General features: G+C 38.8%; 1 protein-coding gene across 2 annotated transcripts in view; it reads left to right on the forward strand.

Moving 5' to 3' along the window:
* The window catches only part of FAM63B (family with sequence similarity 63, member B), an 87,388-nt gene that overhangs the window by 5,113 nt on the left and 69,264 nt on the right, over positions 1-13,011 (forward strand). For both annotated transcript variants that reach the window (XM_011983182.1, XM_011983183.1), the window contains exon 2: positions 12,162-12,219. In XM_011983182.1, the coding sequence (XP_011838572.1) occupies positions 12,162-12,219 (58 nt within the window). The remainder of the gene's footprint in view (positions 1-12,161; positions 12,220-13,011) is intronic.

Below are 13,011 nucleotides of genomic sequence, written 5' to 3' on the forward strand. Positions count from 1 at the left end.
GGCTAATTTTGTATTTTTATTAGAGACAGGGTTTCACCATGTTGGCCTGGCTGGTCTTGAACTCCTGACCTCAGGTGATCCACCTGCAAGAGGCTATAAAATTATAGAGAAAAATCAAATTGGAGAATTACTACCTAGAGTAAATATGGTAGTTCTGAGACTAAATGAATTCTCCAGAGAGTAGTGAGCAATAGTTCTCAACCTTTTTTGCCATCCCAATATGTGAGAGTGACAAATTGCCAGCAGAAACATCCTCTCCATCCTGCCTCAATTTCCCCACTCCCTCTCCTCCCCTACCTCATTCTCCAGGAGACAGAGAGAAAACAGAGGAATAAAGATCAAATTGGGGGAGGAAGGGAAGAATATTAAGGGTGAGGGAGTGAAAAACCAGCATAGGCACAATTTGAGATGTGGAATGAGAACTAGAAATAGGGCAATGTCATGAGAGTATTCAGAGAAAGATAATGTAATAAAAATTTAGTACATTACCATTGTCAAATGCAGCAGCATCAGAGAGCTGATGGAGTAGGGAAGATTCTGCCGAAGATGACAGGTGTAGGGACAAGGTCACTGAAAAGTCAGGATAACATGGAATCCTCAGTTGTCTTTAGAGGAAAGGAACAACAACTGTATTTTCTGAAGTATTGGGAGGAATGGAACAAGAAAAATACAGAGACAAGGTCACATTAAGATAGAGAGGTTGGCCGTATGTGGTGGCTCATGCCTGTAATCCCAGCATTGCGGGAGGCTGAGACAGGAGGATCGCTTGAGCCCAGGAGTTTGAGACCAGCTGGGACAATGTAGTGAGACCCCCCATGTCTGTAAAAAAATAATAATAAGGAAAAAAAGAGAGGTAGATGAAAACTGAAGCCTTGTATTTTTCAATTTGGCAAAATAATCATTGAACTCATAAGCAGTAACTATTGAACTCATTAATAATTAAGATTGTAAAGCATTTGACGGGGTGAATTTTGTGAGAAAAGTATATTGCATTTTAAAGAAGAATCTCAGTGGAGATTATGCTTAGGAATTTGAGGCACAAACAGAAAGACTGCCAATTAGTAGCATGGATAAATTGGGGTATCCTTTAAAAACGATTAGATTATCAGTTTTGCTTTGTTTTTGGTCTTTCCCTAGTTCGCTTATGTCTGGAAATAGGAGCAGGAAGAATGACTGGTTAGAGTTATCAAGACTTGGGCTTTTCTTTCAAGAACTGACACCTGGGGTGTAGGGGGAGAGAATTAGAGAATTGAAAGGGAAAACAGCTGATCATCTCTTTTGGGAGAGGATGAAATTATTAGAAAATCAATAGACTGAACAAACTGGGAGGATTTGAGCAAAGGTATAAGTGTAGTAGTTCTGGATGAGAAGTGACAGTAAAAGTGATCAAACAGGGTAAGGACTGAGTTGAAAGTATTGGTTCAGAACTGATAGAGAGTAGGTGATCATTCATAATCTATTAAATAGTTGGCTGGGCACTGTGGCTCACGCCTGTAATCCTAGCACTTTGGAAGGCCAAGGCCGGAGGATCAGTTGAGCCCAGGAGTTTGAGACCAGCCTGGTCAACATAATGAGACCCCATCTCTATAAAAGAAAAAAAAAATTGTTTTAATTGTAAAAAAAGAAAATCTATTAAATAGTTGAGCTGTGATAACCTAACAAATCAAGAAAGAAATCTATTACATTTAATTCAAGCTCAAATTTGTAATTCTGTTTACCTCTCATTTTCAAGAGATAATTTCATCTACCTCTGTGTTTTTCCTTTTTATTGTTTTTTTGTAGAGATGGGGTCTCACTATATTGCCCCAGCTAGTCTCAAATTCCTGGGCTCAAATTACAAATTATACCAGGTAAACTTATCAAAATGTATCAAATGTATCGCTTAGAATACATTTTTATTTTGCTTCTTTTTGACTATGTTTGATTTTTAATAATTTTTAAAAATCTTATTTTAGCTGTAAAAAAAATGCTTTTTATAGGTATATTTGAGGGCTGTAACCCATGTAATTAGGTGTTTATGAAGTTAAGCTAGAGGTAAATAATATATATATTTTAGGGCTTACAAAGGTATTTCTTTAATAATAGAGGGAATCCCTACTTGGTTATACTTTTTTTTTTCTTCTAGAATGTTATAGGTTCTGAGGCCAATATACATACAAAAAAACTTACATATAACCTATATTATACGTTGTGCTAGAGAAGATAGAGTATTGCAATATCTAATCATTGTATAGCATTTTAGTAGAAAAATGAATGCACTAATTTAAGATGCTGGAAACACATCTCCTCTCCTTCTTAACTGTTTTTGGTAGGGAATTCTTTTCCCAATTTTTTTCTTTGCTTAGTATAAGCTGAGATTATCTCCTGTTCCAAGTCATGGGAGGGATGCTGGGGTCCTGAAGAAGGATTTTTAATATAAAGTTGGTTTCTCCAAACATCAAACCTATAAACTGTAAAATAAGGATTCATATGTTTGATTCTGTAAAATATAAAAAAGCTTTAAAAAAAAGAACAGACACAAACTAAATCAAAACCCACTAAACTAAGGGAACTCTTTGCTGGATTATCTAAGGGCTAATTTCCTTTTTTTTTTCTTTTTCTTTTTTTGAGATAGACTGTCATTCTGTCACCCAGGCTGGAGCGTGTTGGTGCAATCATGGCTCCCTATAGCTGCGACCTCCCAAACTCAAGCAGTCCTCCAACCTCAGCGTCCTGAGCAGCTGGGACCACAAGTGTATGCTACCATGCCCACCTAATTTTTTTTTTTTTTTTTGACGGAGTCTCACTCATTCGCCTAGGCCGGAGTGCAGTGGCACGATCTTGGCTTGCTGCAACCTCTGCCTCCTGGGTTCATGCGATTTCCGGCTAATTTTTGTATTTTTAATAGAGACAGAGTTTCACCATCTTGGCCAGGCTGGTCTTGAACTCCCGACCTCAAGTGATCTGCCCACCTCAGCCTTCCAAAGTATTAAGATTACAGGTGTGAGCCACTGTGCCCAACCAGTTTCTTTTTTATTTTTTCTGTAGAGATGTGTCTCACCATGTTGTCTAGTCTGGCCTTGAACTCCTGGCCTCAAGTAATCCTGGCTTAGCCTCCCAGAGTGCTGGGATTACAGGCGTGAGTCACCATGGCCAACCCTAATTTCTTAATTTACAAAGAGCCCTTATAAATTAGAAAAAGATGAGCAGCACAATGGCAAAATGAACAAAAGGCTATTAACAGAAAATTCAAAGTTCAAATGGACATGCGCTTTTGTCTCATTATCACCTGCAAAGTGAGGCACGATGAAGGTGAGCTTTTTGCCAGGGGTGAGTTTTTTCTCTAGTTCTCCCTCCCTCCTTGATGACTTTTTTACCTCATATCCTTTCACAGACACTTCTAACTTCCATCTAGGTTATGCTTTTTCCCCTGACTTGCAGAAACATTGTAATCACACAAATTTTCTTTTCCTGAAGTAAGCACAGAGCTCTTTTGAGGTTTTCCAAGTGTGTTTATTACTTATAAAAAAGGAAAAACAGATGGTGAGCCAAAGGTTCCATCTTAGCCTCTACCCACCTTGTTTTTAAATATAGGTCCTGTAAAAAGAGATTAAAACTTCACACAATTGTGGGGTTTTGTTTACACAAAAGACTTAAGAACATTTCTGAGGCTTTCATTCCCAGTCTCTTCCAAGAATTGGTGTTGTAACTCTGGATTTGTAAGATAAGGTAGACAAGGGCTGAGGAGAGAATAAATACTGCCAGTAGGAGTTGCCCTCTAATAGTGATAGATGTGTTCATTTCTTCTTCTCCCCTTGATATGAGTAGTCTTTTAGTGAAAAACCTTCTCACTCCCTATCCAACCTTATCTGTTGAGTCCCAGGTGAAGGACATTTGGGCACAGGTGGTACTAACAATCATAGGGACTTTGAATAATAATAGTAAGTACTCAATTATTTTTGTGTCCAGATACTGTGCATTATTTTACATGCATTGTATGTTTTCTAATTTTCTCAACCACATCATGAAATCCTTATGTAGACTGTTGTTCTTATTTTATGTATATAGAAAATTGAGGCCGGGCACAGTGGCTCACGCCTGTAATCCCAGCACTTTGGGAGGCCGAGGTAGGCAGATCACCTGAGGTCAGGAGTTTGAGACCAGCCTGACCAACATGGAGAAACCCCATCTCTACTAAAAATACAAAATTAGCTGGGCGTGGTGGCGCATACCTGTAATCCCAGCTACTCAGGAGACTGAGGCAGGAGAATCACTTTAACCTGGGAGGCGGAGTTTGCGGTGAGCCTAGATCATGCCATTGCACTCCAGCCTGGGCAACAAGAGTGAAACTCCATTCTCAAAAAAAAAAGAAAATTGAAGTGCATAAAGTTTAAATAACTAGCCCAAGGTAAGATTATCACCTACTCTAGAACCAGAGCTCTCACTCAGGATGTTTGATTGGGAAGATAAAGTTCAAGATAGCACTAAGTCTGGTGGACAATAGGTCTGGGGCAAAACAGGATGGGAGAGCCAATGATAAAGTCAGAGAAGCAGAAATAGACTTCATGATTTCTTAGATCAAATTCTGCAATCTGGTACTAGTTGCTCTTTATACAGACTCCCGTTTTTAGCTCTCTGTGCTTTATCATGTCTTCTGAAGTGTCTGACACTTCTAATTTCAGAGTCTCTTTGGTGTACTATGGTGAATAAACTTGACTTTCCCATTGTAGTTTATTAAATATATTCTTAGATGTTTTTCAGCAATTAGTAACTTCTTTTTCTACTGCCACTACCCTAGTTTAGGCCTTCATCTCTCACCTGGACTACCTTATTAGCCTTCAAAATGGTCTCTTACCTTACCCTATTCTCATCTATCTTTCAAGCAATTAATGTAAAAGTTTAATTATTAATATTTTAGGGAGGAGATTTTTCAGCATAGTAAGCTTGCTGAGCTTCTTAAATATACATGGTGAATTCTGAATGGAAGATGCCTTCTTTTACTAGTAAATCTTTATATATTTTTTTCAGACAGAGTTTAGTTCTTGTTGCCCAGGCTGGAGTGCGATGGTGCAGTCTCGGCTCACTGCAACCCCCGCCTCCTGGGTTCAAGCTACTCTCCTGCCTCAGTGTCCCAAGTACCCGGGATTACGGACACCTGCCACCACACCCAGCTAATTGTTTTGTATTTTTAGTAGAGACAGGGTTTTACCATTTTGGCCAGGTTGATCTCGAACTCCTGACCTCAGGCAGTCAGCCCACCTTGGCCTCCCAAAGTGCTGGGATTACAGGCATGAGCCACTGCACCCAGCCTACTAGTAAATCTTTTATTAGTAAATTTCACTGCAACAACATTCTTTATTGCTCTAAAACACTTTGAAGTGCTTATAAAATAAGACTTTCCTGCAAATGTAATATGTGTGAATGTATCTGCAGTTTCTGACAGTTTTAAATAGGCCTTGGTCTTACTCTGAGGATAGGGTCTAAATTATGATAAAAACTGACAAAAGTGTTTCAGAGTTTCAAAGCCTTTTTAACTTGTGGGTTGTCTCATAAAATTTTTCTGTTTTGAAATACTGATGGCAGTGGAGCGCAGTGGCTTATGCCTGTAATCCCAGCACTTTAGGAGGCCAAGGTGGGTGGATCACAAGGTCAGGAGTTCAAGACCAGCCTGGTGAAGGTGGTGAAACCCTGTCTCTACTAAAAATTCAAAAATTAGCCGTGCGTGCTGGCGGATGCCTGTAATCCCAGCTACTTGGGAGGCTGAGCTAGAGAATTGCTTCAACCCAGGAGATGGAGTTTGCAGTGAACCGAGATTGTCTCACTGCACTCCAGCCTGGGTGACAGAGTGAGACTCCATCTCAAAAAGAAAAAAAAAGAAAGAAATACTGATAGCAAGTAGAAAGCCAATTAGATTTACTAAAAAGTCTCAATTCGAGTATTTTTTAGTAAGTATTATATTATTAGTAGTAAATGAATAGTACATACAAGAAATTAAAATGTAAAGCATGATGTGTAATAGCTTATAATACATACATTTTTATTTGCTGGAGCCAGAATTAAAGGCATGTTGAAAGAATCCTTAAGTTTTTGAGTCCTTATTTTGAAAAAAGTGGGTAAAGCTTCTCTTTGATTCCCATCATTACTTCTAATATTTTCTAAAGAATAATTTCTTTACAATTTCAACTAAAAAATCACGAATACTATATTTTCATGCTGAATATATAAATGCTACATATATACACACATATGTATGTAAACACTGCATATTTCATATTAGTGAAATTTGACTATTATTTAGTGGGTCCATTTTGCCATATGTAAGTAATACAAAAATAAACTGCAATATAAAAATGTTATCTTCTTTGTTCCAAACTCAACTCCCTGTTTGAATGTCAAACTAAAAATGTCACAGTTCCAAAGCAGACATCATTTTCTTCTACAAACTTATCTTCACTTGCCAAATTTCCATTGCTATCAATTGTATGGATCTTGATTTTTAGTTTCCTGAGCCTTAGAGTCAACTTTGATTATTCTTTCCCCATCATGCTCTACTTTTCCCTGGTCACAAAGTTCTATCAATTATTGATTTAAAATATGTTTCAGATGATGTTTTATATAAGATTTCATTGAGTGGAAAGTGTTCTGCTGTTGTTAGAAAAGCCCGTGAGTATTGGTATAATGGAAAAGGCAATTGGCTTTGGTGTCTGATCTCACTTCCCATCACAGTACTTCTACTTACTTTGGATAAATTAATGTTTTAAAGCCTTAGTTTATTCTTTGAATGGGGTTAATAATGCCTGCTTCATAGGATTGCTGGGGATTCAGGTAACATAAAATCGAATGACAATTAGTAGATGTTCAATATATAATTTTCTCTCTCTTTTTTTTTTTTGAATCAGAGTCTCACTCCGTCACCCAGGCTGGAGTGCAGTGGCATGGTCTTGGCTCACTGCAGCCTCTGCCTCTCTGGCCCAAGTGATTGGCCTCCCTCAGCTTCCTGAGTAGCTGGGATTACAGGTGCCTGCCACCACGCCTGGCTAATTTTTTGTATTTTTAGTAGAGATGGGATTTCACCATGTTAGCCAGCCTGGTCTTGAACTCCTAACCTCAGGTGATCCACCCACCTCGGCCTCCCAAAGTGCTGGGATTACAGGAGTGAGCCACTCTACCCAGCTCCTGACTTCTCTTTTCTAAAGAGCAGAGACTGGCAAATAACTCAATTTTATATTTTCTCAAGTATCTTCCCAACTTTAAAGAGCTGTTGGAACTCAAAGTGTGTGTTTCTTGAATACTTATTATATTGGTATTCTAATTGTTAAGCATTTAAAAACATTATTTGGCTAGTAGTAATTTTTGTACTTGCCATCACCTATATAAAGTGCTTCTTATTTCTTAGTTATTGCTGAGTCCCCTGCATTTATCTTTTCCTTTGTGTTATCAAAATCACAGGTGTCAAAACCTTGGCGTATCATTCTTAGGATGTTTCACATTCCTGTTTAAGATTTCACTTACAGTTTAAACAGAAGGTTTTGTTGTTACTATTTTTGGTCTTGCTTGAGTCTATTCCCAGATTTACTTTCTTCTTTAGATGATTAAGAATTACAGAATGGGCCAGGCACAGGGACTTACACCTGTAATCCTACCACTTTAGGAAGCTGAGGTAGGCAAATTTAAGCAGGAGTTTGGGCTCCTGCTTGAGTCCAGGAGTTTGGTCAACATGTCAAAACCCCGTCTCTACAAAAAATACAAAAAAGTAGCCAAGCATGGTGGCGCACGCCTGTGGTCCCAGCTACTTGGGAGGTGGAGGTGGGAGGATCACCTGAGCCCGGGGAGGTTGAGGCTACAATGAGCCATGATATTGCCACTGCACTCTAGCCTGGACGATAGAATAATTGAGCTAGATTTTTTAGGTTTTACCTTATAGTGGAACATTTGGAGTCTGAGTAGCTTTTTTCTTTTATTAATTTAAATATTCTTGTGCTTATATTAATAATTTTCCAGGGCCGAGTGCGGTGGCTTACACCTGTAATCCCAGTGATTTGGGAGGCTGATGTGGGAGGATTGCTTGAGGCCAGGAGTTCAAGACCAGATTGGGCAATGTAGTAAAACCCCACCTCTACAAAAAATACAAAAATTAGTCAGGTGTGGTGGTGCATGCCTGTAGTTCCAGCTACTTGGGAGGCTCAGGTAGGAAGATTGCTTTAACCCAGGAGGTCAAGGCTGCAGTATGCTATGATCCTGCCACTGCGATCCATCCTGGAGGACAGTGAGAACATGTCTTAAAAATAATAATAATAATTTCCTCAGGAAATCCAGTTAATTCAGTAATATTTATAGGGTAGGACATTTTCCTAGATAATAAAAATTTATTTGGCCTCTATTAATTGGGAGCTATTTTTTAATATATGTTGAGATACTTTGCTCAAATTTTAGGAGGAATATTTAAACTACTTAAAAGTGTCTTCCAAGTACCTTTGTATTTGTTAAAGTACTCATTTATTATAAACAATATGTTGTAGATAATTACTAAAAGAGGTCATACTTGATTTGTCATTTTTTTCTTTCTCTTCTTTCTTTCTTTTTTTTTTTTTTTTAGATAGGGTCTCTCTCTGTTGCCCAGGCTGGAGTGCAGTGGCATGACAGTGGCTCACTGCAGCTTCAAAATTCCTGGGCTCAAGTGATGTTCCCACCTCAGCCTCCCAAATAGCTGGAACTACAGGCATGCAACACCACACCTGGCTAAGTTTTGTTGTTTGTGTTGGGGTTTTTTCTGTAGGGACAGGGTTTCCCTATATTACTTAGGCTGGTCTAAACTCCTGGGCTCAAGTGATCCTTCCACTTCAGCCTCCCAAAGTGCTGGGACTATAGACGTGAGACATCGCACCCAGCCAGTTATTTTTTTTTCATTGTAAAACTTAAAATTTAGAGATTCAGACAGACTGCCACAACTGTTAGTTCTATATTCTTAGCCAGCTATCTCATAACTTGTTTCTCCTTTGAAAAAATCTAAAAAGACTTACAAGTCTTTTTAGGTTATTAACAAAGCCTTATCAGGTTATTAACAAAACCCTTGGCACTTGCTTTTGAGGTGATGCTGGTGAAGGAAAGCAAAAGAAAAAAAAAGAAGCAAGCTTTTGGGAAGATCTCAAATGGTTAAAAAAAAATAATTAAGATCTGTGGATGGCTCCATAGTTTTAGTGTGAAGTAGGCACTTTTTAGTTTTAATAAACATCCAAAGTACTTTACTGGCTACAGTTCAGGAAATGAATATACTACTGACTGCTTGTAAATAAGTGAGTTGAAATATTTGTGTATTTGCTTCTAAAAAAAATCATCTAATGCAGAGATCAGCAAACTTTTCCTGTAAAGGATCAGATAGTAAATACTAATATTTTAGGCTTTGCATACCCTGCAGTCTCTGCTGCACAGATTCATCTCTGCATTATAGTGGAAAAGCAGCCAAAGACGGTACATTAACAAATGAGAGGGACTGTGTTCCAAAAGAAAGTTTATTTAGAAAAACAAACAGTCAACAGTAATTTGCCAGAGTTTCAATTTAAAAATATGTCATTTATGGGAACTCTGTGTACTTTCTGCCCGGTTTTTCTGTAAACCCTAAAACTGCTTTAAAAAAAATAGTCTTTTGAATTTTTTTTTTTTTTTTAATTGAAACAGGGTCTCACTGTGTCACCCAGGCTGGAGCGTAGTGGCACGATCTCTGCTCACTGAAGCCTCCGCCTCCTGGGTTCAAGCAATTCTCCTGCCTCAGTCTCCCAAGTAACTGGGACTACAGGTGTACGCCACCACACCTGGCCAATTTTTGTGTTTTTTTAGTAGAGTCGGTGTTTCACCAAGTTGGCCAGGCTGGTCTCGTACTCCTGACATCAAGTGATCTGCCCACCTCAGCCTCCTGGATTACAGGTGTGAGCCACCAGGCCTGACCTGAAATTATTTAAAAATGTCACAAACGGCCAGGCGCGGTGGCTCAAGCCTGTAATCCCAGCACTTTGGGAGGCCGAGACGGGCGGATCACGACGTCAGGAGATCGAGACTATCCTGCCTAACACGGTGAAACCCCGTCTCTACTAAAAAATACAAAAAAAAACCCGCCGGGCATGGTGATATGCACCTGTAGTCCCAGCTACTTCGGAGGCTGAGGCAGGAGAATGGCATGAACCCGGGAGGCGGAGCTTGCAGTGAGCTGAGATCGCCACTGCACCCCAGTCTGGGCAACAGAGCGAGACTCCATCTCAAAAAAAAAAAAGTCACAGACAATAAAAATAATTTAGAATGAAATGATGATCAAACCTCAAAGACATCTCTTGGTTTTTACTGAATAATAAATCTACTAGATGACTAATTATAACTATTGACTGTCATCTATGCTTACAGAGGGCTTCAGACCATTCTGTTTTATAGGGGTCTTTTTAAAAACTTATTTTACTTGTTGATTAAAACAAAATTGTGACATTATTACATTTGATAACATAAACACCTAGAGGACCTTTTTCAACATTTGGGAGAATTGTTGGAAGAATCGCTGATTTAAAGGATTTCCTTAGTTGAACACAAAATAATTGCTGAAGAATTTTTAACAATGTTACTATTCTTCTATCATTGATACAGTAATTACTTTGAGTGTCCATCCTACAGTATTTATTTTTTCTCCTAGTCTATAAATATACCCTGGAGTGTGCTTGTGACTGTCAGTTAAAGTATTTGCAGTCATTGACTGTAATATCTATGTAATTCATTTGACAATGCATTTGAAAAATTAATTTAGACTAATGTGTTGTTGCAGCTGAATTAATTTTAATGGATTTTCTGGGGTTTTTAGTTTAAATATCACTATAATGTATCTATTTACTTTTAAACTTTTTATTGTGAAATGTAACACATAGAAACATACATAAAATAGATGTCCAGTTTAATAAATTATTATAAAGCAAACATCAGTGGAACTACCATTGCAGGTCAAGAAGGTCAAAGAATAGAGCGTTGTCAGCATGTCAGAATCCCCTTGAAAGCCCCTTTCCAACTATAACTCCTTCCGTTACCACTAGGGATAACCATAATCTTGATTTTTTTTTTTTATAGCATCCTTTTCTTTACTTACTAATTTATATTTTATTGAGATAGAGTTTCACTCTTGTCACCCAGGCTGGAGTGCAGTGGCACAATCTTGGCTCACTGCAACCTCCGCCTCCTGGGTCCAAGTGATTCTCCTGCCTCAGCCTCCCAAGTAGCTGGGATTATAAGCATGCGCCACCATGCCCAGCTAATTTTTGTAGTTTTAGTAGAGAGATAGTTTCACCATGTTGGCTAGGCTGATCTCGAACTCTCAACCTCAAGTGATCTGCTTGCCTCAGCCTCCCAAAGTGCTGGGATTACAGGCGTGAGCTACTATACCCAGCCTATTTCTTTACTTTTTTTTTTCTTTTCATTCTGTTGCCCAGACGGGAGGTTTCACCATGTTGGCCAGGCTGGCCTCTAACTACTGACCCCAAGTGATCTGCCCATCTTCGCCTCTGAAAGTGTTGGGATTACAGGCGTGAGCCACTGTGCCCAGCCCATTTCTGTAATTCTTAATAGTTTTATCTCCTATGTGTGCAGCTCTAAACAATATAGTTAAATTTTGCCTGTTTTTAAGCTTTGCATTACTTTTAATAGCAAAAACCACAGTTACTTTTGTATCAACCTAATAAATAGAATAATATGGTAAAGACTGGTTATAGGCCAGGCGCGGTGGCTCATGCCTGTAATCCCAGCACTTTGGGAGGCTGAGGCGGGTGGATTACGAGGTCAGGAGATCCAGACCATCCTGGCTAACACGTAGAGCCCCGTTTCTACTAAAAATACAAAAAAATTAGCCGGGCGTGGTGGCGGGCGCCTGTATTCCCAGCTACTCGGAGGCTGAGGCAGGAGAATGGTGTGAACGCGAGAGGCGGAGCTTGCAGTGAGCCAAGATTGCGCCACTGCACTCCAGCTGGGCAACAGAGAGAGACTCTGTCTCAAAAAAAAAAAAAAAAAGACTGGCTATAAAGATTCTAATATATGTGAATGCTAATGTATAAGTATAGTAGATCCATAATATAGACATAAGTATTTGTGTTTCTGACTGCAAGAAACACTTTAGTCACCTAAAACATTTAATTTTATAGAAATAATATTTTGTTTTTCAGGTGAAACTTCCACCGATGATGGAAATCATAACTGCTGAGCAGCTGATGGAATATTTAGGTTAGTGTTGAAAAGTGGATTTTATATCTCTTTCAAAACAAACGTTTTCAAAGCTAGTTTATTACCCAGTCTCACCTTTCTGAAGTGCTATTATATAATCTATTTTAAAATTACAATTTTGAATCTGCTAATTAAAAATTTTTATCAGTATGTTACTGTTCTTAGATGGTATAGTCTTCTTTCTGACCAGCATTGAAATTCTGTAATACACATAAGGAATCTAGGTAACGTCTAGAAAACAAGATACATCTTAATCCCAATAAATTGTAGAATGGGAGATGGCACAGAATCGCTGACATTGCATGTGGAAAGTGTTCAAAAATATTGGGTAGACTTGAATTAAAGACAAAAGAGGTGATTTAGAGCAGTGCTACTGAAAGTGTGTGATTCATGGACCTATGCCAGTCTACAAAATGTTAGTTATCAGTCTGCAGTGAGTTAGAATCTTCTCCTAGGATGTAAAATACTTACATTAGTAAGCACACTGTTCATTTCAACTGAAATTTTTTATAGGAAAATTTTCTTGTTGAAGGAAGTAATGTATTGAATTGCATTCTTCTCTAAGCTGCTTATTTCTTTTTTTTTTTTTTTTTGAGACAGTCTCGCTCCGTCGCCCAGGCTGGAGTTCAGTGGCGCGATCTTGGCTCACTGCAAGCTCCGCCTCCCGGGTTCACGCCATTCTCCTGCCTCAGCCTCCTAAGTAGCTGGGACTACAGGCGCCCGCCACCGCGCCCGGCTAAATTTTTGTATTTTTAGTAGAGACGGGGTTTCACCGTGGTCTCGATCTCCTGA

This window comes from Mandrillus leucophaeus, unplaced genomic scaffold (genome assembly GCF_000951045.1).
Source record: "Mandrillus leucophaeus isolate KB7577 unplaced genomic scaffold, Mleu.le_1.0 Scaffold247, whole genome shotgun sequence".
Lineage (NCBI taxonomy): Eukaryota > Metazoa > Chordata > Mammalia > Primates > Cercopithecidae > Mandrillus > Mandrillus leucophaeus.